This window comes from Pelophylax lessonae (genome assembly GCF_965119305.1).
Source record: "Pelophylax lessonae genome assembly, chromosome: 6".
Taxonomy (NCBI): Eukaryota; Metazoa; Chordata; class Amphibia; order Anura; family Ranidae; genus Pelophylax; species Pelophylax lessonae.
The window spans coordinates 312,474,851-312,497,533 of NC_138773.1; the positions used below are offsets into that span (position 1 = coordinate 312,474,851).

Sequence of the window (22,683 nt, forward strand, 5' to 3'; positions counted from 1 at the left end):
AAATAATAAAAAAATCACACTTGCAATATGCAGATTAAAAAATCACGAGGAGAAGTATGTGCATCCGCCGGACGGACGGCTCCGCTCACCCGTACTTCTTGGACGCTATGGGGGGGGTGACGTCAGGACGCTGTGACCCGACGCGTTTCGTCACAGATGACGTTATCAAAGGTTTCCTCTGGATGTTTTTGGTTTCATCTGGCATTCTTTATATTGTTCTCTGGTAAGCCTAATTCCATAGGGATATCCACAGACGCATCATTCCATCTGGCCTCTCAATAGACTTTATGGATATGTTTCAATAATTTATTCTTAGTTTGGTCACATTATACTTATTTTGTTATTTGCTATTCAGAGAATTTTTTGCATTAACTGAATGAATGCAAAGCGTTCTCTGATTGGATGAGGTGGAAAGGCGGTATTGTAACGTCATCTGTACACCTTGTCTAATCAGAGAACGCTTTGTGTTTTGTTGAAAATGCAAAGCGTTCTCTGAATGGCGCCCATGCAGAGCAGCAGACCTCTCTAATGCCGAATGCAGCAGGGCAGTAGCTTGGCACAGGACTCGGAAGGAAATGGAGATCACTGTAGTAGCAGTGTCTAATTCGGTGATTTCCAGGGGGATCGGATCAGAGCAATTCTGATTGGTCAGCGCTGGCACAGAGAATTGCTCTGATCCAACCCGGAGCTTAAAACTTTAAATATTGACATATATTTAGTTTAGAACGTGGGTGGGTTATGGTTGGATCACATGACATCTGAGACTGCCTGTGCCAGGAACTGGTTAAAGTGGTTGTATCCCCCCCCCCCCCCCCCCAAAAAAAAAAACAAACCCTGCAGGACTATGGCATAATGTGCTAGTATGCATCGCATACTAGCACATTATTAAATACTTACCTTAGAACGAAGCCCCCATACAGTCGCCCAGGCACTGCTGAGGGAGCTGACATGTTCGCTCAGCTCTTCCGGGTTCGGCGACTCCTGCGCTGTGAGTGGCCGGAGCCGCGATGACGTCACTCCCGCGCATGCGTGCGGGAGTTCACTTTCTGGCAAGTAGCTTTGAAGGTCCGGCAAGATACGCCGGACCTTCAGAGTGCATGCGCCACTGGTGTCAATGGCTGCATGCAGGGTGAATATCTCCTAAATCGTGCAGGTTTAGGAGATATTAATTTTACCTACAGGTAAGCCTTATTATAGGCCTTATTATAGGCTTTCCTATAGGTAAAAATTAACAAGCGGAGTATACTACCTCTTTAAATGCATAAATCTGTAATGAGGTTGTTCTTTACCAAGCTCATAGGATTAGAAGGCCTCGGTTTTGGTTGCCTCATCCTGAAAAGGCGCCATTGTCTGCGCAGTACAAACATGCCCGAGGATAGATGATGTCATGTCTCGCAGCGAGCATTGTGTGTTGGGTAAAGCAGAATCCTGAATGAAAGGGAGGCGAGGTAACTAAGGTAGCCGCTAAGTTCATGATTTCACCTGCCGAGGAGCTCTGCATCTCCAACAGCAGGCAGGTGGTTTATTTACACATGAATCCGCTGAGCTTCCCTGGATTTGCCCAACTTAATTCAAAAAACAATTTTTGAATCTATATGATCTTTATAAAGATTCATAGTAGTTTTCTTGATCTCATTCAGCTTTTTTTAATGTTGGTTTATATTGTTCAGGGGTAACTTTAAAATGCAATTTTTTTTTTTGTTTTTTTTCCTAAATCATACTTGCCTAGGAGAACTGAGCATTTAAAGACTGCCGATCGCTTGGAGAGCTGGTGACTCTCATTCACTGGTTCTTTACTTTGCCTCCTCCCCCTGTTTTTTTTTTTTTTTTTTTTTTTTTTTTTTTTTTTTACAAAGAGCAAGGGAGGGTTTTGTGTCCCATAGGGGAGATTTTCCTTCACTTCCTGTCCTACAGCCAAACAGGAAGTGAGTAGAAATCCCTGCAAACTAAGGGAATTCCTTGGGGCCCCCCAGGTCACCAGAACCAGTGTCCCTATTGGAAGATTTCCTCCATTACTTTTCTGATCATGATTAAAATGGACCAATAGAAAGGGTGAAATCCCTCTCCACTCTATTCAAAAAAAAGTTTGCCTTTTTTATTTATACTTTTTTCCTCTGTTTTGGTGTTTTTTTCTCTCCTCCTCTTCTCTCCTCCTCTTCTCTCCTCCTCTTCTCTCTTCTCTCCTCCTCTTCTCTCTTCTCTCCTCCTCTTCTCTCTTCTCTCCTCCTCTTCTCTCTTCTCTCCTCCTCTTCTTCTCCTTCTTCTCTCCTCCTCTTCTTCTCCTTCTTCTCTCCTCCTCTTCTTCTCCTTCTTCTCTCCTCCTCTTCTTCTCCTTCTTCTCTCCTCCTCTTCTTCTCCTTCTTCTCTCCTCCTCTTCTCTTCTCCTTCTTCTCTCCTCCTCTTCTCTTCTCCTTCTTCTCTCCTCCTCTTCTTCTCTCCTCCTCTTCTTCTCTCCTCCTCTTCTCTCCTCCTCTTCTTCTTCTCCTCCTCTTCTCTCCTCCTCTTCTTCTTCTCCTCCTCTTCTCTCCTCCTCTTCTTCTTCTTCTTCTCCTCCTCTTCTCTCCTCCTCTTCTTCTTCTCCTCCTTCTTCTCTCCTCCTCTTCTTCTTCTCCTCCTTCTTCTCTCCTCCTCTTCTTCTTCTTCTCCTTCTTCTCTCCTCCTCTTCTTCTTCTTCTCCTTCTTCTCTCCTCCTCTTCTTCTTCTTCTTCTCCTTCTTCTCTCCTCCTCTTCTTCTTCTTCTCCTTCTTCTCTCCTCCTCTTCTTCTTCTTCTCCTTCTTCTCTCCTCCTCTTCTTCTTCTTCTCCTTCTTCTCTCCTCCTCTTCTTCTTCTTCTCCTTCTTCTCTCCTCCTCTTCTTCTTCTTCTCCTTCTTCTCTCCTCCTCCTCCTTCTCTCCTCCTCCTTCTTCTTCTCAGTTGGTTTTGCACATAGTGGTCCGAATCCTCCTCCTTCTCGGGTGCCTTTTCCGTGCTCCTGGCCCCTCCCTCCTGTTGAGTGCCCCCACGCAAGCAGCTTGCCACGGGGGCACCCCAGCTGAGTCACAGCTCCCTGTGTTCATTGAGACCCAGAGCAGTGGCCCAGCCCCACCCCCTCTCTTCCCTGTTTGGCTAGCTGACCTTGCAGGAGCCAATTGTGCCGCGTTGCTGTCTTAGCCAGTAAGGAGGGGAGTCCCAGGCAGCTGAGATACTCCTGCAACATTGCTGGAATAAGATGGGCTCAGGTAAGTATTGAGGGGGGCTGAGGGGGGGGGGGGGGCTGCTGCACACAGGTTTTTTATTCTAATGCATAGAATGCATTAAAGCGGAGTTCCACCCATTTTATTTAGTCACTTTCTATCATCTACCCTTTAAGCATACATTTCACAATGTAAATTATTATTATTATTTTTTTTTTTTTCTTATTTCTGCCGCAGCTTGGAAGGCGGCCGCCTAGGCAGTGACGTCACTAGGCAAATTGCAAGGGCTCCTGGGATAGCAGCGTCATGTATCCCAGGAATCCTTGCGAATCATCTACAGACAAAATCTCGCGTTATCTCCTGTCTTCTGATTGACAGGTTGCTATAGCAATGAAGCGGGAACTTTAGGCACAGTCCCCAATCATGTAAATGGTCACTACTCCTTTAGTAAATCAACCCCAGTGCGTTCAGTTCTAGGACCATGTCCTGTGGTCCTTGGATAGTCCAGACTGTCGGAAATTCATTCCATTTCCCACAATTGTCTCTTTGTAATCTTCTCTAAATCGGGGGTGGGCAAGGCTAATATAATGCTTAAGGTGTTTGCTCCTGGCAGTATGTAATCTCCACGGATTACTCGAGTGCAGTGCAGTATATAAAACCTAATTTATGGCTCCTGGCAGTGAACATTGCATTGTTTTAATTTTGGTTCAAGTATATTAAATAGCCGGTCTCCAGACCATTATAGGGAACAAGAAAGGCATCTATTTGTTTTAAACATTTTGCTTCCCTGAATTACGAGGGATGGAAGAAAAGGCGGCGCTTAGCAAAAATTGTGCAGAGACTGCGTTCTTTCTGCAGGTTTTGATCTGTTTGGGAAAGCAGTTCAGCTGTTGGTATACGCTGTATGTATGTATGTATGTATGTATGTATGTATGTATGTATATGTATGTATATATATATATATATATATATATATATATATATATATATATATACTCCTCTGCATCCCCAACACAGCTTGAATGAGGCCTAATAGTAATGCACGGTGTTGACGTTTTTTAGCAATTGTAAAACTCCAAGATTTTGCTTGAATTCTACAGCTTAATATAATCAATATGTAATAGAGAAATGGGGCAGAAAGATAGTTTTGCTACCGTCGTTAGCAGTTAGAGATGTGATATTCCTGCATTCACTTCAGACCTTGGTGTCTCCTTTGTCTAACCCTCTACCACCCCTTCATTTCACAGATGAGCAGCAGGCCCTGGATTCTATCATGCAGGATCTGGTTGTCTTGCACAAGGCCAGCAGACCTGCCCTGTCTCTGCATGAATCCAGCGGCTCTAAATCCACCTCACCCAAGAAGCAGGTAAGTCGCACCTCAGTCTCACCATTCTGTAAAACGTAAGTTTGCTTCCACTATTTGCACAATCATTTTATTTCTCATTCATATGATTAAGAGAGGGGGAAATAAGCTGAATATATGCTTCTGAGTGTGTCCGCAGGCTTGTTGCACTGTTATTTCCATTATGCTGTCTCTGTCTCTCCATCCCTGGCTCTTTTTTTTTTATTTTTTGTTGCGCTTTCCCTACCCGGCTGTCTGTCTACACCCGGTGTGCAAGCTCTGTTTCTTGTGTGCACATGCTCTCTCTTCTATTCTGTCCCCCCTCCTTGGTACAGACAAGCTTTTGGTGAAGTTTGTGGGTTTTTATGGCTATCAGAGAGATTTCCCCTCAGTACCTGCCCTGCTGCTAACAGTTTTACCAGACAGGAAATGAGGGAAAATCAGGGTTCTGGGGGCATTTTTCAGAGCTTTGTAAAGGGCAATAATAATTCTTTGTTTACGGGAGGAAAAATGGTAAAATATTTGGGGTGCATTAATAGCTTTTTTGCCTGTCTAGCCACTTTTTCATCTCTCCTTTTTTACCCATGTTTTAAACCTGTTTTTAAAGTCATTTTTTTTGGCAATCAGTAAATTTTACACTGGAGCTTCCAAGAAAGTTGTGTGAACAAATAATCTTGATGCGATATGAACAGAAAAAAGTGCAGTGTGAAGTCAAAATTTAAAAAATAAGTCCTTTTATGTGATTATTGCATAGTACTTACCAGGGCTTTTTTTCTCAGACAATAGGTGAAGGAACTCCCCCCTTTCTGAGTCACCCCTTGTCTCCTCCCCCTACCCACCCCCTGCCCGATTCCTTGGTTCCACGCCCTACCCTCCTCCCAATACCGGCCCTTTTAGAGAATACAGAACCAAGTAACATTTGTGATACTAAGTAACTTGTATGGAATTTGTTAATGAAAACAAGAAAAGCAGTTAAATAGATCCTCTGCAGCCAGCAACAATAGATCCCCCCCAAGCAACCCCTAACAAAATACCCCTCCCCGCCAGCAAAAATGGAACCTCCGGCAGCAACAGATTTCCCTGCAGCCAGCATCACTAGATCCTTCCCAGCAACAACTGACCCCCAGCAACATAAGCCCCAACCCCAACAACAGTAGATCCCCAACCAGCAACAATAGACCTCCTTAGCAACAATAAACCCCACCCACCCCGTAGAAATACATCCCCTCAAGCAACAATAGAACCCCCAGCATCCAGCATCAATAGACCCTGAACCCCTTCCCATTACATACATTCAATGCTGGAGGTGCCGCAACTGCGTTCCCCCGCGTTCCGCTGAAAAAAAGCCCTGGTACTTACCAACTCCTGCCCATTGCCCGCATATGACCAGTCATACCCAGACCACACCCACGTTCTGGCACGGTCTTGTCCCTAAATATCTGGGATGCCCCCCCCCCCCTCTCGAGCGCAGTTTCCTTCCTTCCTATCTTTCCTTCCTTCCTATCTTTCGTTCGTTCGTTCTTTCGTTTGTTCGTTCTTTTTTTTGTTCGTTCTTTTGTTCGTTCTTTTGTTCGTTCTTTTGTTCGTTCTTTTGTTCGTTCTTTTGTTCGTTCTTTTGTTCGTTCTTTTGTTCGTTCTTTTGTTCGTTCTTTTGTTCGTTCTTTTGTTCGTTCTTTTGTTCGTTCTTTTGTTCGTTCGTTCGTTCGTTCTTTCTTTTGTTCTTTCTTTTGTTCTTTCTTTCGTTCTTCTGCACATGTTCAGTAGCTCAGATAAGAGTGATGCTGTGATCCTGCTACCTAACCAGGGACAGAAGTCTGGGATGTGAGACTGTTCCGGCAAATCTGGGACAGTTGGCATACATGGTATTTTAGGGACCATCTTGGTTATTTAGCAACAGCCATGTTTTCTCTGTTCTGTCGCATTGCTGTAAGGCAGCACCTTTTTGTTGTGCCTTTTTATTTTGGTGAAGGCTGTATTGCTTTTGATGCTTTTGAATTGCCTGTGTTTTTTATTTTTTCTTTTTCATTGCAGAATGATGTTCGTGTTAAATTTGAACATCGTGGAGAGAAAAGGTAAGACCAGAGAGAGTTAAGCTGGGAAATATCAGTTGCTTATGAGCAAGAGATCTAACTTGTCCTGGCTGTCTGTTTGTGCACAGTGGGGTGGGGTGGGGGGGGGACTGCAGGTGCTTGAAAATGTTGCATGTTCCACCCCAAAAATGTGTGGAACGTGTAACCTGTTCCCAAGATGAAATTATGCTTTAACCACTTAAGCTCCGGAAGATTTTACCCCCTTCCTGACCAGGGGGTATTTTGCGATTCGGCACTGCGTGACTTTAACGGACAATTGCGCGGTCGTGCGACACTGTACCTAAACAAATGTGACGTCCTTTTTTTTACACAAACAGAGCTTTCTTTTGGTGGTATTTGATGCGATTTTTTTTTTTTTTGATCATGCGCTATAAACAAAAAAAGAGCGACAATTTTGCAAAAATAACAATATTTTTCACATTTTTTTTTATATGAAATTCCCCCCAAAAAAAATGTAAAAATCAAAAATTTTTTAACATTTTCGGCCAATTTGTTTTCTGCTACATATGTTTGGTAAAAAAAAATCGCAAAAAGTGTATTTTGATTGGTTTGCGCAAAAGTTATTGCATTTACGAACTAAGGGAAAGATTTTTGTCATTTTTGTTGTTGTTTTTTTTTTTTTTTTTTTTTAACGCGTAATGGCGACCATCTGCGATTTTTTTTTTTTTTTTTTTTTTTTTTTTTTTTTTTTTTTTTTTTTTGCGGGACTGCGACATTGGGGCGGACAGATCAGATCGGACCCTTGACTGATATTTTTGACACTTTTTTGCTATAAATATGCACTGTTACTGTAAAATGACACTGGTAGTGAAGGGGTTAACTTTTTTTGAGAGGGAGGGGTGGTGTGTGTCCCTAGGGGCGTGATTCTAACTGTGATTGGCTGTGGCTTGAGCTGTAGGAACAGTGATCAACGGTCCTACATAGTAGAACCGTATGATCACTGTTTCTACACAGGGGAGAATGACAGGCGGCTTGTTTACATCAGCTGCCTGCCTTTCTCCCTCTCCACCGACGATCGCCGAGTGACCGCCGGTCACACGTGCGGGGGTGTCCGTGACCGCGCGGGAGCGTGCCTCCGGCGGCGCACGCCCGCTCCCCAGAGCCTCACAGGCTAGTGACGTACCCATACGTCACTTTGCCTGTGAGGGGCTGACCGACGTAGTATATGTACTTGCGGCGGTCGGCAAGTGGTTAAAGCATGTCACTTTTTGCTCCCATGGTGTGAACTGCTGCTGCAAGCATGATCCTTTCTTGCTTAAAAAAAAAATGTGATTGTAACGCTGACTTGAACCCTACAGTGCATCTGTACTTTAAAGTTTATGAGAAGATAAAGTATTTTTATTTATTTTTTTCCAAATTGAGTATAAGGGGGCCATTCCCTTTTTATTTGCATCTTCCAAGACCTAAAGGGAAATCTTTTTAGTTGGGCACACAGAGCAAAAAAAAAATTACCTGACCTCTGACCCTTCTCAAACAATGTTTTGGCTATACCTAAACTTTAGTGATAGGTTTTTAGTGCAGCAACCAGTTGGGTTTTATCATGCTTCAAAGATGCAGCTTGCAGGAAGTTTTCACTGTCCTGTCAGCGCACCGCCCCAGTGTGAAAGCATTCGTTGATTTGAATAGATTTTTGTGAGCTTTTCAAGTTATTTATTTTTGCTTGCAAAGCTTCTCAGTGTGAAAGGGGTATAAACCCTGCCTTCTGGGTATCTTAGAGCAGTGGTCCTCAACGCTGGTCCTCAGGGCCCACTAACAGGCCAGGTTTGCAAGATAACTGAAATACATCACAGGTGATCTCATTTGCTGCTCAGTGATTGCAGTACTTTAGGTCCCTTTCACACATACGGTCCATTCAGTTCTTCAGTTCAGTCACGTCAAAATGTATCAGTTTTTCATCCATTTTTCATCCGTTTTTCATCAGTTGTTATCCATTTTTCATCCGTTTTTTCATCAGTTGTTCGTTTTTCATCCGTTTTTCATCCGTTTTTCATCCGTTTTTCATCCGTTTTTCATCCGTTTTTCATCCGTTTTTCATCCGTTTTTCATCCGTTTTTCATCCGTTTTTCATCCGTTTTTCATCCGTTTTTCATCCGTTGTAATCCATTTTTCGTCCAATCCGTTTTTTTGACGGATGAAATATAGGGCATTCATCCGTTCAAAAAAACGGACATTGACGGAATCGGATGAAAATGGATGTTAACTGATGATCATCCGTTGTCATCCGTTTTTACATAGAGATACATTGATGTCGGTTTTTCATCCGTCAACGGATGGATGAAAAACGGACAAACGGACAGCATGTGTGAAAGGGGCCTTAGTCTGCATCTCCCCAAGGTAATACTTAAAATCTGGCCTGTTAGAGGGCCCTGAGGACCGGAGTTGAGGACCACTGTCTTAGATGACCTTCAGCTGCAGATTCACACGAGCGGGGCAGTTGCTAGAGCTCTTTTCCAAGCACGCAGGGTACTGCTAAGAAACGGGAAAGACATTCTTTTTCGATTTTGACATTTGACCTCAACAGTCTATTTGCTGCTTATATAGTGCGATGTTTCATTTTAATTTTTATTTGTCTCTTTCTGATTTGAAGTAATTCATTTGTTATCCTTTTTTAAAGAGGTTGTAAACCTCCAAAAAAAGGGGGGGGGGAAACCCTGTAAGACAAAGGCATAATGAGCTAGTGTGCATCGCATACTAGCTCATTATGAAATACTTACCTTAGAACGAAGCCCCTGCAGTGCTGCCTGCAGGGACACGGCCAACATGTTCAGCCATCCTGGTTCGCGTCCTTCGGCCATCTGATTGGCCGGAGACGCGATGACATCACTCCTACGCATGCACGAGGAAGCCGCTGTTCACGGCATAGGGCTCTGAAGGAATGACATGGGTGGCCGTTCCTTCAGAGCGCATGTGCTGATGATGTCATCGCCTGCGTTTTTTAAAAGTAAATATCTTCTAAACGGTGCAAGTTTAGGAGGTATTTACAGTACTTATAGGTCAGCTTTATTAAAGGCTGACCTATAGGTACAAGTTATAGAGCGGGTTTACAACCTCTTTAATATGTACCACAATCCATGTATAATTCAGATTGTTCTCCTTTATTTTATTCATAATAAACAAAATTGACAAGAAACTGGAAATCCACTAATTCCCCCCTCCCTCCTTCTCCATAAAGAGTGTTTTCAATGTATGGGAGTAACTCTCAGATTGGAGAAGTATATCTACCAGCATGGGGGCAGGCCGAGCAAATTTGACAACCTGTGGGACCCATGGTTGGACACACCAGATTTGAGCCCACTGGAGTTGGTTAGATTACTAATAGGCCAGGGCTGACTCGCCTATCTAATGGTTTTAGATGGAGTTGGTGATGAATAGATTACTAATAGGCCAATGCTGACTCTCTTCTCTAATGGCTTTAGATGTAGGACTATTACTGCTTAGGCCGAACTATGTGTTTTTTTTTTTTTCTCATATTGCATTTAGGCTGCATTCACACTTGAGCGTAGCGTTTTACCGCGGTTTTTACTGCGATTTTTCAGCCGTTTTTTTTTTTTTTTTTTTTCAGGAGTTTTTGGAGGCAGGCATTGATATCTATCAAAAACGCTGGCAATCAGCCCAAAAAGAAGCTCATGTACTTTTTTCAGCTACAGGCGTTTTGCAAAACGCTCAGATGTGAACAGGGGCCATTTAAATGAATGGGGTTTTACTTGTTGGGCGTTTTGGAATGTTTTTTTTTTATTTTAGCATTTTTGGAGCTGAAAAACACTCAAAAATGCCCAGGTGTGAATGGAGCCTTAAGGTGACAGCAGAGATACGGTTCTTTTTTGGTTCTATCTACATGCATTCTTGTTTTATGTACATGACCTGTATGATGTAATTTTGTCAATGTTCACGTTAATTGTGGATCCCGTTTACGAAATGTTATCTCTACACTACTGTGTAATTCCTTTTTTTATTAAAAAAAAAAAAAAAAAAAAAAAACCTTTTTCTGGTTTAAAGCAAAAAAAAGAGAGAAAAAGAAAAATTTAGTCCCTGAGCAGTTTGTCATAATGTGCTAGAATGCATCACATACCAGCACATTATGACAGACTTACCTGAAAACTAAGCCCTCCAGTGGCACGCTGTCACCGCTGAAAGCGCTTTCATCTTCACCCGGTCTTCTTTCCAGGTTCGCAGGCTTCGGCTATCTGGTCGCTGTTTATAGCGCGGCTCTGAAGGAACGGCACAGGTATGCTGTTCCTTCAGAGCGCAGTCATCACTGATGTCCCCGGCTGCATCTAAAGTAAATTATATGCTCCTAAATGGTGCACGTTTGGGAGATATTTACAGTATTTATAGGTAAGCCTTATTATAGGCTTACCTACAGGTAAAAATCATACATGTTAGTTTACTCCAACTTTTTTTTTTTATCTTTTTAGTTGTATAGAACACACAAAACATAACAAGTGCATTTGGCTCATAGCAGCGGTGGCGGCTGGTGCTCCATGGGGGGGGCAGCAGACCGACTGCACCATATCCCCCCCCGACCACGCCAGGCCACACACCATCCCCCCCTCCCTGGACCACAGCGAGACAGGAGAGGAGACCCCCCCCCCCCTCACTCATCGTGCCTGGATGCAGCAGGCAGCAGCAGCTTCTGCATCTCCTCCCTCCCTCCTCCATGCCCAATGGCATGGCTTCTCCTTTCGGGAAACGGGTCTCAAAACCCGCTTCCTGATTGGCCAGGAGGAGAATCCGTGTGACAATAGCGAATTTTCATTCGCTATTGTCACACAACTGGGTGGGCTAGGGGCCTACCCTTTTTTTTTTTTTTTTTTAGCCTGTGAGAACCTCTGGCTCTAATCACATGGCTGAAAAAAAAAAAAAGCCTCATTGAACTCCATGCGTCCAGCGTCCACTCCGGTCCTCAGGGCCCACTAGGGGGCCGGACGCATTGATAGGGGGGCGGCGCCCCGTATGACCAGCCGCCACTGCATAGCAGTGTACAACATAAATCAAAATACCTGCGCAGGGGTACAGAAAATGTATCTTTTGGCATATTGTCAGTATATAAAAGAAGAGGTAAAAAGGACAAGAAAATAGTATTTGCAATACAATAAGAGATCCGGCAGAATACCAGTCAGGAACTATGAATTTGGAGAGCACCTTATCGGCCATGGCCGTAGAAGGGAGTTTACACCAGCTTTAATCATAGAATGCATTAACTTAAGAAAAACTTCTAGTTTAACAACCACTTCAACTGTATCAGTTTTTCTAAGACCTTAATGGATGTTTTGCTATTGCAGTTGGGGGAAACAAGTTGCAGTGAAGGGAAAGGGGAGATGTACTTCTGCACTGGTTCTTATCAATGCTAGTCCCTGAACATTTCCAGCTCCCTCACATTCCAAGACAGAGAAAACTAGTGCCTGGTATGTGCTGTGATTACAGTCCTGTCCCATGGGACCAAAGGTCATTTCATATCTCACACTGTGCGCACAGAGACATTAATGCTTTCTAGATACTTTAGTCAGTCAACAAATGGGAAGATTGATCGATTAAGCACAGCAAGTTCTATTAAAACCACACACTAGTGACCATCTATAGCCCCATTTTCAGTAAAAAGCAAGGACATTGCTTTTTTTAGGGGCTTTTGTTTGCAGTCATGTGACCAATCAGTCCTCTCTTTTTCCATAGCTTATAGGGGTGGAAAGACTTCAGATGGCGTTTTTCTGCTTCCGCTGACACAGGTTCCAGGAGAGCTTCAGCTAGTCTGTAGGCAGGGATGTGCAAGAGCCGCTTTTGTTTAGACCAGCCTTTTTCAACCAGGGTGCCTTGAGTTTTCTTCAGGTGTGCCTTGGCAAAATGCCAAAAAAAGTGCCCTAAAATTGTATATAAGGCGAAGAGTGGATGAAGGCTGCCTTTTTGTTACACAAAGCCACAGGTTTTCATTGTGCATCATTGCGACCTTCTAGCTACCAACCTCCTAATGACCAATGACATCAGTTGATAAGGAGGATGTCGGTCGTCTGCACAGCATCCTTGTTTGACCCTCCCCTGCCCCTCTCCGTCAGCGTTGGGGTCACATTAGCTGAGTGATGGGGGAAAAACTGAGGCAGAAGAGAAACATTGGAATACTAGTCAGTACTAGTTTGCACCTCTTAACGTTGGGTCTCCTATGTGAGTGGATGTTACTGCATTATGTAAAACTATTAGAATAGTATTTACATTTTAGGATGAAGTGCCTCGAGACGGTCCGTAATTTTGGAGGGTGCCTCGAGACGCTCTGTACTTTTGGAGGGTGCCTCGAGACGCTCTGTACTTTTGGAGGGTGCCTCAAGACTCTCTGTACTTTTGGAGGGTGCCTCGAGACGCTCTGTAATTTTGGAGGGTGCCTCGAGACGCTCTGTAATTTTGGAGGGTGCCTCGAGACGCTCTGTAATTTTGGAGGGTGCCTCGAGACGCTCTGTAATTTTGGAGGGTGCCTCGAGACGGTCTGTAATTTTGGAGGGTGCCTCGAGACGGTCTGTAATTTTGGAGGGCGCCTCGAGACGGTCTGTAATTTTGGAGGGCGCCTCGAGACGGTCTGTAATTTTGGAGGGCGCCTCGAGGCGGTCTGTAATTTTGGAGGGCGCCTCGAGGCGGTCTGTAATTTTGGAGGGCGCCTCGAGGCGGTCTGTAATTTTGGAGGGCGCCTCGAGACGGTCTGTAATTTTGGAGGGCGCCTCGAGACGCTCTGTTAATTTGGAGGGTGCCTCGAGACGCTCTGTTAATTTGGAGGGTGCCTCGAGACGCTCTGTTAATTTGGAGGGCGCCTCGAGACGCTCTGTTAATTTGGAGGGTGCCTCGAGACGCTCTGTTAATTTGGAGGGTGCCTCGAGACGCTCTGTTAATTTGGAGGGTGCCTCGAGACGCTCTGTTAATTTGGAGGGTGCCTCGAGACGGTCTGTAATTTTTGGAGGGTGCCTCGAGACGGTCTGTAATTTTTGGAGGGTGCCTCGAGACGGTCTGTAATTTTTGGAGGGTGCCTCGAGACGGTCTGTAATTTTTGGAGGGTGCCTCGAGACGGTCTGTAATTTTTGGAGGGTGCCTCGAGACGGTCTGTAATTTTTGGAGGGTGCCTCGAGACGGTCTGTAATTTTTGGAGGGTGCCTCGAGACGGTCTGTAATTTTTGGAGGGTGCCTTAAATAAAAAAAAAGGTTGAGAAACACTGGTTTAGACTAGGCCGCTGGATGAGGGCATGGTGGTTGAACTATATGGAAGGTACATGCACGCTCCTGTAATTCCAAGCAGTAAACCCAGTTAAGCAACTGACCATGCCAGCATGGATCTACTTCGGTACCTTGATTCGATTTTAAATGGGGAAGAAGGGGAACAGTCAGGATCGGCAGGTGTTTCTGAGCAAAAGTAGAAAAAATAATAGTTTATTCTAAGGAATTTGTGAAAATATATTAATAATATTATATTTACTAAAACTGGAAAGTGCAGTTCTGCAAAATCTGGTGCAGCTGTGCATAGAAACCGCTTCCATTTTTTTTTTTTTTTGCTCAAAGCTTAATTGAACAAGCTGAAGTTAGAAGCTGGCTACCATGCAAATCTACACCAGATTCTGAGTGCTCCAGTTTTAGTAAATCAACCCCATTCTGTAAATGTAATAATTTTTGGGCTATCCTATATTTTAAAGTGATATTAAAGGCAAAAAACAAATGTCATACTCACCTGCTCTTTGCAGTGGTTTTGCAAAGAGCAGCCCCGATCCTCCTCCTTCTCGGGTCCCCTGCTGGTGCTCCTGGCCCCTCCCTCCTGCTGAGGGCCCCCAGAACAAGCAGCTTGCAGTGGGGTCACCCAAGCCGGTGTGCTCCCGAGCTGCTGCTCTGTGTGTCCATTCACACATGGAGCCGTAATACTGCCCCGCCTTCTCTCTCTCTCTCTCTCTCTCTCATTGGCTGTCTGGCTATGATTGATAGCAGTGGGAGCCAATGGCTGCTGTCTTAGCCAATGAGGAGGGAGAGTCCCCAAGAGCAAGATGCTCTTGTGCACATCGCTGGATCGAGATGGGCTCAGGTAAGTATAAGGGGGGGGGGTTGCTGGGGGTCTGCTGTACACTGAATTTTTACCTTCATGCATAAAAAACCTTCAGCCTTTAGAACCACTTAACTTTCAGCCTCCTTCATTTTTGCACACTGACCTATCTATTGCTGTCTCGTCCGCTTGGTCCGGCCACCAGGAGAAAAGACTGGGAGCCTTGTGCAAGTTATAACCTGTTACTTAAACAGGCCTGTGCAATGTCTCTCTCTATCCCCTGAACACAAATGGGAAGCATCTGGTATTTCTCTTCGCTCCCATTGGTATGGGGAAAGAAGGGAAATTGATTATAGGCCGCTTGGCTAGGAAGCGGTTAAGTGCTGCTTTGACCGGAATGGGCAAAAAACAGATTAATTTTAAGCCGTTGGTTGGAGTTTATTATTTTGGAATCTGAAAACCGTTGCCTTCCTAATAGTGTGTGCTGTCATCTTTAGATGTATTTACTACAGCGGTTTTCTTTTTAGCTCATGAATTTTTATTGCATTATTCTTTTCTGCAACCCAGTGACTCATTCTGGCTGTCCAAGCCATCGTTTTACCTTTCCCAGTTATTAACCTTTTTGATGTAGAATAAAGCGCCCTTTAATGTCTGATATAAACCAGGCCTAATGCAATGACTTGTCTTTCCAGGATCCTGCAATTTCCCCGGCCTGTTCTGCTGGAAAACCTTTTCACAAAGGCCAAAGTGGCTTTCGGGCAGTGCATGGATCTTCATTACAGTAATAACGAGGTAAATGCATTTACGATTGCCTTACAAAATGGTTATGCTTCTTTCAATTTTTTTTTTTCCCTAGAAGAATAAAGAACCCACTGCTGTTTTTTCAGCATGGTGTGGCAGTTTAATTATTGCAGTGTTAGTTTTCAGCAGCAGAAGAGAAGTGTGATTTAGCCTAGGTTCACACTGAATAAACCAAAAAGTAGTGTTGCGCCAGTCATGTGCACACATAGTGTAATAAAACTCAAAAATCAGTGTCCATACATGTTCCAATGTCCATACAATCAATCAAATAAACGGTGAATCCACGTGTCCAAAAGAATCTTGTGCAAAACTTAATTAGTGCTTTCGTGATTAGTGCAATCCCACCACCAGGTGGTCTCTCACCTCCACTATAGACCCACTGCTGGGTCAATCACAGCGTTGTATATACACAGGGACCTTCAGATAGTAAAGGCTATGGATAGCCTTTCGCCTCCAGAGGGATTCTCACCGATAAACACAAAGGGGGAACAAAGGAAGAGATCTAGTGCTCTCTGTATGGTTGCAGTAAACCGCTTTGAGTAAAAGGAATGGTACTCACAAAGGTGGCGCTTCCAAAGCGCATAGCAATCAGCATAAACGCTATCTAGGAAGAGACAGCTTCCAGCACGCAGGCTCTGTCCACTATATGCGTGACGTTGAAGCCCAACCACAGGCGTTGACTTCCTCAGTAGCGCCACCTTTGTGAGTACTATTCCTTTTACTCAATAAAGCGGTTGTTCCCCCTATGTTTATCGGTGAGCATTCCTCTGGAGGCCATCCATAGCCTTTGCTATCTGAAGGTCCCTGTGTATATACAACGCTGTGATTGACCCAGCAGTGGGTCTATAGTGGAGATGAGAGACCAATTCACCTGGTGGTGGGATTGCACTAATCACAAAAGCACTAATTAAGTTTTGCACAAGATTCTTTTGGACACGTGGATTCACCGTTTATTTGATTGATTGTATGGACATTGGAATATGTATGGGCACTGATTTTGAGTTTTATTACACTATGTGTGCACATGACTGGCACAACACTATTTTTTGGTTTATTTAGTTTACATTGTGTGGTTTAGACACTTTTAGTGTGTGCAGCCGGTCTTTATATCATTTGATTATTGCACCATTCACTATTGATATTTTTTTGCGCTGATAGTTTTTGTTATATATTTAGGTTCACACTGAGCCCGTTTTAAAATCATGCCAGTTTAGCTGAACTCGCACGATTTCAAGCCGGTATTTCAGTCCGACTTTGGCGGTGATTTCAGACCTGTGCGGGTTCCTGCACAGATGTCTATTGAAATCGCAGAGGCAGGCATTCCGAACTTCTGACACATACCAGGCTCATCTTGCCTAAAGGGCCATACACACTAAGATTTTCTGAAGACTTTTTCCTTCAGATTTACCTTTTCTATGTAGTGCAAGGGCCTGCCAGATTGCATACAAATTGAAAGTGTTTAGGTTTGACCTCATATTATATGGTTTTGGTAAATCTAAAGGAAAAAGTCTTCAGAAAATCTTATAGTGTGTATGGCTCATTATAGTGCAGGGCCGGTTGCTACTGCAAACTGATTATGAGGAACTGGTTTTGAACTTACCTGCCTCATGTTGATATTGGATCATGCCTAGTTGGAGCTTCTGGCTCTGTTTAAGCTACTGAATATGCGGATATGTAGAACCTAATGAGAACCTTAATGAGATACCCCAGCACAATGTGATTGTATGCTGCCTATGTTGTAGACTGAGCAATCACCAAGGCCACTGTAGCATAATTGGGAGGGAGTTCTCTTTCTCAGCATAAGTGCAAGTATTCGTAGATATATCTTCACTCTTGAAGACTACAGTATCATTGCCTTGAAATTATTCTGCAGTCATCACCGTGGCAGCTTTTTATTGTGGTCAGCCTGATCTATTGGTCCGTCAGTCTGTTCTGCCCGCCATGATCCGATTCGCAGTGGGAAATATCGGTCTGTCTTGTAGGGTATCTATGGAAACACTAAAGGTATAGGTGGTTGCCGTCATCCCTAGATAATAGAACTGTGTTGTATTGGTTCCCCAAGCCAAGCGAAATGGGATTGTGTAGGCAAAAGCGTGGCTTAAAAAGATTATATTTATTATACAAATTAACATACAAAAAGTGAAAACCGTAAAGACAACAATGGCGGTAGATACCGCTAATTTTCTTTATACTTTAGTCTATTGGGTGATTCCGTTGTTTAAACTGTGGAGACATCCGGGGTGAATGTGAGTCAAACAGATGGTTTTCCGACGCGTTTCAGCTGTAGAAATATAGCCTTTGTCAAGGTATCACCACAAATTATTCTAAAAAAGTGAACAATTATAGCATTAGTGATATAGAAATATACATTGAAAACAATATATAGAAAAACATATTGCATTGTTATATAGTATTCATTCGTTACATTGTTGCTTCTGAGAAAATATGAAAAACCTAGGTGTACCTTGCGGGACTGGAGAAAGTGGATGGGGTCTGCATAGCCACACGGATTCCCACACACGGAGGTGCAGCGAGATCCTGGTTCTGATACGTGCCTGGGTGAGGGGAATTATGTTGGGTAAATATTTAGTCTGTCTGTCTTGGTCTCTCTGGCCCTGAGGAAGCCTTGTGCAAAACGCATTGGCTTGCTGGGGGACCCTTAGACCGTGCTCCATCAGAGACCCTAAACATCACCATCTGATACCAAGTATCGGCATTCCCTTATGGGAATTTATTTCTACACATGCGTTTTCTCTTTTTTTTTTCTTTTTTTTTTATGTATGTATGGGATTCATGCCCTTTTTGATGTACATTTTTTAGTATGTGTATAATAAAGATGTTTTTTATACAAATTGTGTGATATTCATGATCCTCCTCCTCCCACTGGCCTCAAAAGCCCCATCTTTTCTTTCCTTTTTTGCAATTGCTCATATACAGGGGTATGGGCCAATATCACGGTAATTTGCTATGAATAGTGCAGAAACAACTATTGGGAATTGGTGAGGCGCCGCAAAGTTGGCTTCGCACTGATTCGGACGGTGCAATTGCCGGCAATTGGCTCTGATTTGACTTGTCAAATTGGACCTATGGGAATTTGGGCTTACAGTGTGAGCACCCATGCTCTCCACCTATACTTTTCTTCACATTAAACCTCATCTGTGCCCTTCCCCTAACATTTAGTAAGTCCTGTTCCCCCATACCCAGAACTACTGGGTAATCCTCTTTGCTCACAGCAGCTAAATGGTAGGGTGGAGAGGAAAGAAAAATATGTGCTGCTGGGGGAGGGCAGCGTTTATGGAGGCATTGGATAGGGGCAGCAAACATAGGTTTACAAAACACCGTGTCTGGTTCTGCAGATTGTACCGGTGAGCTTTTTCACCTACTGTAGGCGGGACTGGTAAGTAGTATTGTACTTTTTTAGCCACCTCAATACCGGGCTTTTTCACCCACTTCCTGCCCTGGCCAATTTTCAGCTTTTAGCGCTGTCACACTTTGAATAATAATTAGTCATGCAACAATGTATTCCTATGGAATTTTTTTTTTTTTTTTTTTTTTTTAGTCAAATGGAGTTTCTCTTGCGTCCTCCGACAGTCGCCGCCCCTCATAAATCATCACTATTGGGTATTGACTTCCGCTCCGCAGGAGTAGCTAGGCATAAGACTTAGTTAAAAGAACAAAAGCATTTAGCATAGACACACCTATGGGGGCTGTCCCACTGGTCAATACCCCCCTGCAGTGATCCCTCCCAACTCCGTTTGGTGTTTATCCCCTGGGTAATTTTTTTTCCTGGGTTGTTGCTCCTGTTGAGCTTTTTTTGTTGCCCAGAAGGTTCCTCTCTCTGATGTGGGTACTGCGTTTCCCACCCCTCATGTCTACGCTGCTTTGGGACATCCCAATAGTGATGACTTATGAGGGGCGGCGACTGTCGGAGGAACGTAAGAGAAAACTGAATTTTTGTAAAATCTTACCGTAAACTTCCTTTCTCTGAGTCCTCCGACAGTCGTCGCCGCCCCCGCCCCTCTTTTGGGGGTTTTTCTTGTACACCTACTGCTATTCTACCAAACTGAGTTGGGAGGGATCACTGCAGGGGGGTATTGACCAGTGGGACAGCCCCCATGGGTGTGTCTATGCTAAATGCTTTTGTTCTTTTAACTAAGTCTTATGCCTAGCTACTCCTGCGGAGCGGAAGTCAATACCCAATAGTGATGACTTATGAGGGGCGGTGACTGTCGGAGGATTCAGAGAAAGGCATTTTACGGTAAGATTTTACAAAAATTCTGTTTTTTCTTTTGGTGTTATTTAATCACCACTGGGGTTTTTATTTTTTGCGCTATAAACGAAAAAGACCACCACAAATTACTGAAAAAAACAAGTTTTTCTTAGTTTCTGTTATAAAATTTTGCAAATAATTTTTCTTCATACATTTTTTGAGTTGACCATAATTTATACTGCTACAATTCTTTGGAAAAAATAACCCAAATCCATGCATATTTAGTCTGTGTGAAAGCTATAGTCTACAAGCTATGGTACCAATTATGAAAAGTGGATCACACCTAATGTATTGATGACCGATGTCATTTCTTAAGTGCCCTGATTATCAGTGCAGCCCCATCAGTGAAGCAGAAAAATTACCTTTTTGCTAAATTTTATAACAAACGAAAAAAGAAAAAGTTGTTTTCAAAATGTTTGGTCTTTTTTAGTTTGTTTAGCAAAACAGTACATCGTTGCATGACCGCGCAATTGTCATTCAAAGTGTGACAGCACTGCAAGCTGAAAATGGGCCTGGGCAGGAAGAGGGTGAAAGTGCCGGTATTGAAGTACAAACCCAAATCCAAAAAAGTTGGGACACTGTACAAATTGTGAGTAAAAAAGGAATGGACTAATTTACAAATCTCATAATCTTGTATATTATTCATAATATAATATAGATAACATATCAAATGTTGAAAGTGAGACATTTTGAAATGTCATGCCAAATATTGGCTCATTTTGGATTTCATGAGAGCTACACATTTCAAAAAAGTTGGGACAGGTAGCAATAAGAGGCCGGAAAAGTTAAATGTACATATAAGGAACAGCTGGAGGACCAATTTGCAACTTATTAGGTCAATTGGCAACATGATTGGGTATAAAAAGAGCCTCTCAGAGTGGCAGTGTCTCTCAGAAGTCAAGATGGGCAGAGGATCACCAATTCCCCCAATGCTGCGGTGAAAAATAGTGGAACAATATCAGAAAGGAGTTTCTCAGAGAAAAATTTGAAAGAGTTTGAAGTTCTCATCTACAGTGCATAATATCATCCAAAGATTCAGAGAATCTGGAACAATCTCTGTGCGTAAGGGTCAAGGCCGGAAAACCATACTGGATGGCGGTGATCTTCGGGCCCTTAGACGGCACTGCATCACATACAGGAATGCTACTGTAATGGAAATCACAACATGGGCTCAGGAATACTTCCAGAAAACATTGTCGATGAACACAATCCACCGTGCCATTCACCATTGCCGGCTAAAACTCTATAGGCCAAAAAAGAAGCCAAATCTAATCATGATCCAGAAGTGCAGGCGTTTCTCTGGGCCAAGGCTCATTTAAAATGGACTGTGGCAAAGTGGAAAACTGTTCTGTGGTCAGACGAATCAAAATTTGATGTTTTGTGGAGAACTGGGACGCCATGTCATCCGGACTAAAGAGGACAAGGACAACCCAAGTTGTTATCAGCGCTCAGTTCAGAAGCCTGCATCTCTGATGGTATGGGGTTGCATGAGTGCGTGTGGCATGGACAGCTTACACATCTGGAAAGGCACCATCAATGCTGAAAGGTATATCCAAGTTCTAGAACAACATATGCTCCCATACAGACATCGTCTCTTTCAGGGAAGACCTTGCATTTTCCAACATGACAATGCCAGACCACATACTGCATCAATTACAACATCATGGCTGCGTAGAAGAAGGATCCGGGTACTGAAATGGCCAGCCTGCAGTCCAGATCTTTCACCCATAGAAAACATTTGGCGCATCATAAAGAGGAAGATGCCACAAAGAAGACCTGAGACAGTTGAAACATTTGATATGTCATCTATGTTGTATTCTGAATAAAATATTGAAATTTGAAACTTCCACATCATTGCATTCTGTTTCTATTCACAATTTGTACAGTGTCCCAACTTTTTTTGGAATCGGGTTTGTAGTTAAGCTTTAGTCTTTTTTTCAGAACAGCGCAAGGGTTACAATGTGAGGGAAATGCAGCATTGTACAGTTTTGACAAAAAATCCATAGCACACAGATGGCACACTACAGTATGAAAAGGTGAACGAATGCAGAAGTGAAGTATTTAGTTTGCAAGTAAACCTATTTTATTGTGTTTTCATGATGGGCATAAAATGTCAAAGGGGTTAGAGGTACAAAAGTATAGCAGTGGAAAAAGTATTAGTGATGGAAACACCTGAGGAGGATTTGTAGGGATTGGGTGGGGGGGAGGAGGAGGAGTTGTAGGGATTGGGTGGGGGGGAGGAGGAGGAGTTGTAGGGATTGGGTGGGGGGGGAGGAGGAGGAGTTGTAGGGATTGGGTGGGGGGGAGGAGGAGGAGTTGTAGGGATTGGGTGGGGGGGGGAGGAGGAGGAGTTGTATGGATTGGGTGGGGGGGAGGAGGAGGAGTTGTAGGGATTGGGTGGGGGGGGGGAGGAGGAGTTGTAGGGATTGGGTGGGGGGGGGGAGGAGGAGTTGTAGGGATTGGGTGGGGGGGAGGAGGAGGAGTTGTAGGGATTGGGTGGGGGGGGGAGGAGGAGGAGTTGTAGGGATTGGGTGGGGGGGGAGGAGGAGGAGTTGTAGGGATTGGGTGGGTGGGGGGGGAGGAGGAGGAGTTGTAGGGATTGGGTGGGGGGAGGAGGAGGAGTTGTAGGGATTGGGTGGGGGGAGGAGGAGGAGGAGTTGTAGGGATTGGGTGGGGGGGAGGGAGGAGGAGTTGTAGGGATTGGGTGGGGGGGGAGGAGGAGGAGTTGTAGGATTGGGTGGGGGGGAGGAGGAGGAGTTGTAGGGATTGGGTGGGGGGGAGGAGGAGGAGTTGTAGGGATTGGGTGGGTGGGGGGGGAGGAGGAGGAGTTGTAGGGATTGGGTGGGGGGAGGAGGAGGAGTTGTAGGGATTGGGTGGGGGGGAGGGGGGAGGAGTTGTAGGGATTGGGTGGGGGGGAGGAGGAGGAGTTGTAGGGATTGGGTGGGGGGGAGGAGGAGGAGTTGTAGGGATTGGGTGGGGGGGAGGAGGAGGAGTTGTAGGGATTGGGTGGG

The 22,683-nt window shown here is 44.2% G+C and overlaps 1 protein-coding gene across 1 annotated transcript in view; it reads left to right on the forward strand.

The window, feature by feature from the left end:
- Window positions 1-22,683, forward strand: part of ERCC3 (ERCC excision repair 3, TFIIH core complex helicase subunit) — a gene marked incomplete at its 3' end in the record, with an annotated part of 309,947 nt that overhangs the window by 23,731 nt on the left and 263,533 nt on the right. Inside the window, exons 3-5 of the mRNA XM_082261051.1 lie at window positions 4,421-4,539; window positions 6,547-6,587; window positions 15,294-15,393. Of these exons, the coding sequence (XP_082117177.1) occupies window positions 4,421-4,539; window positions 6,547-6,587; window positions 15,294-15,393 (260 nt within the window). The remainder of the gene's footprint in view (window positions 1-4,420; window positions 4,540-6,546; window positions 6,588-15,293; window positions 15,394-22,683) is intronic.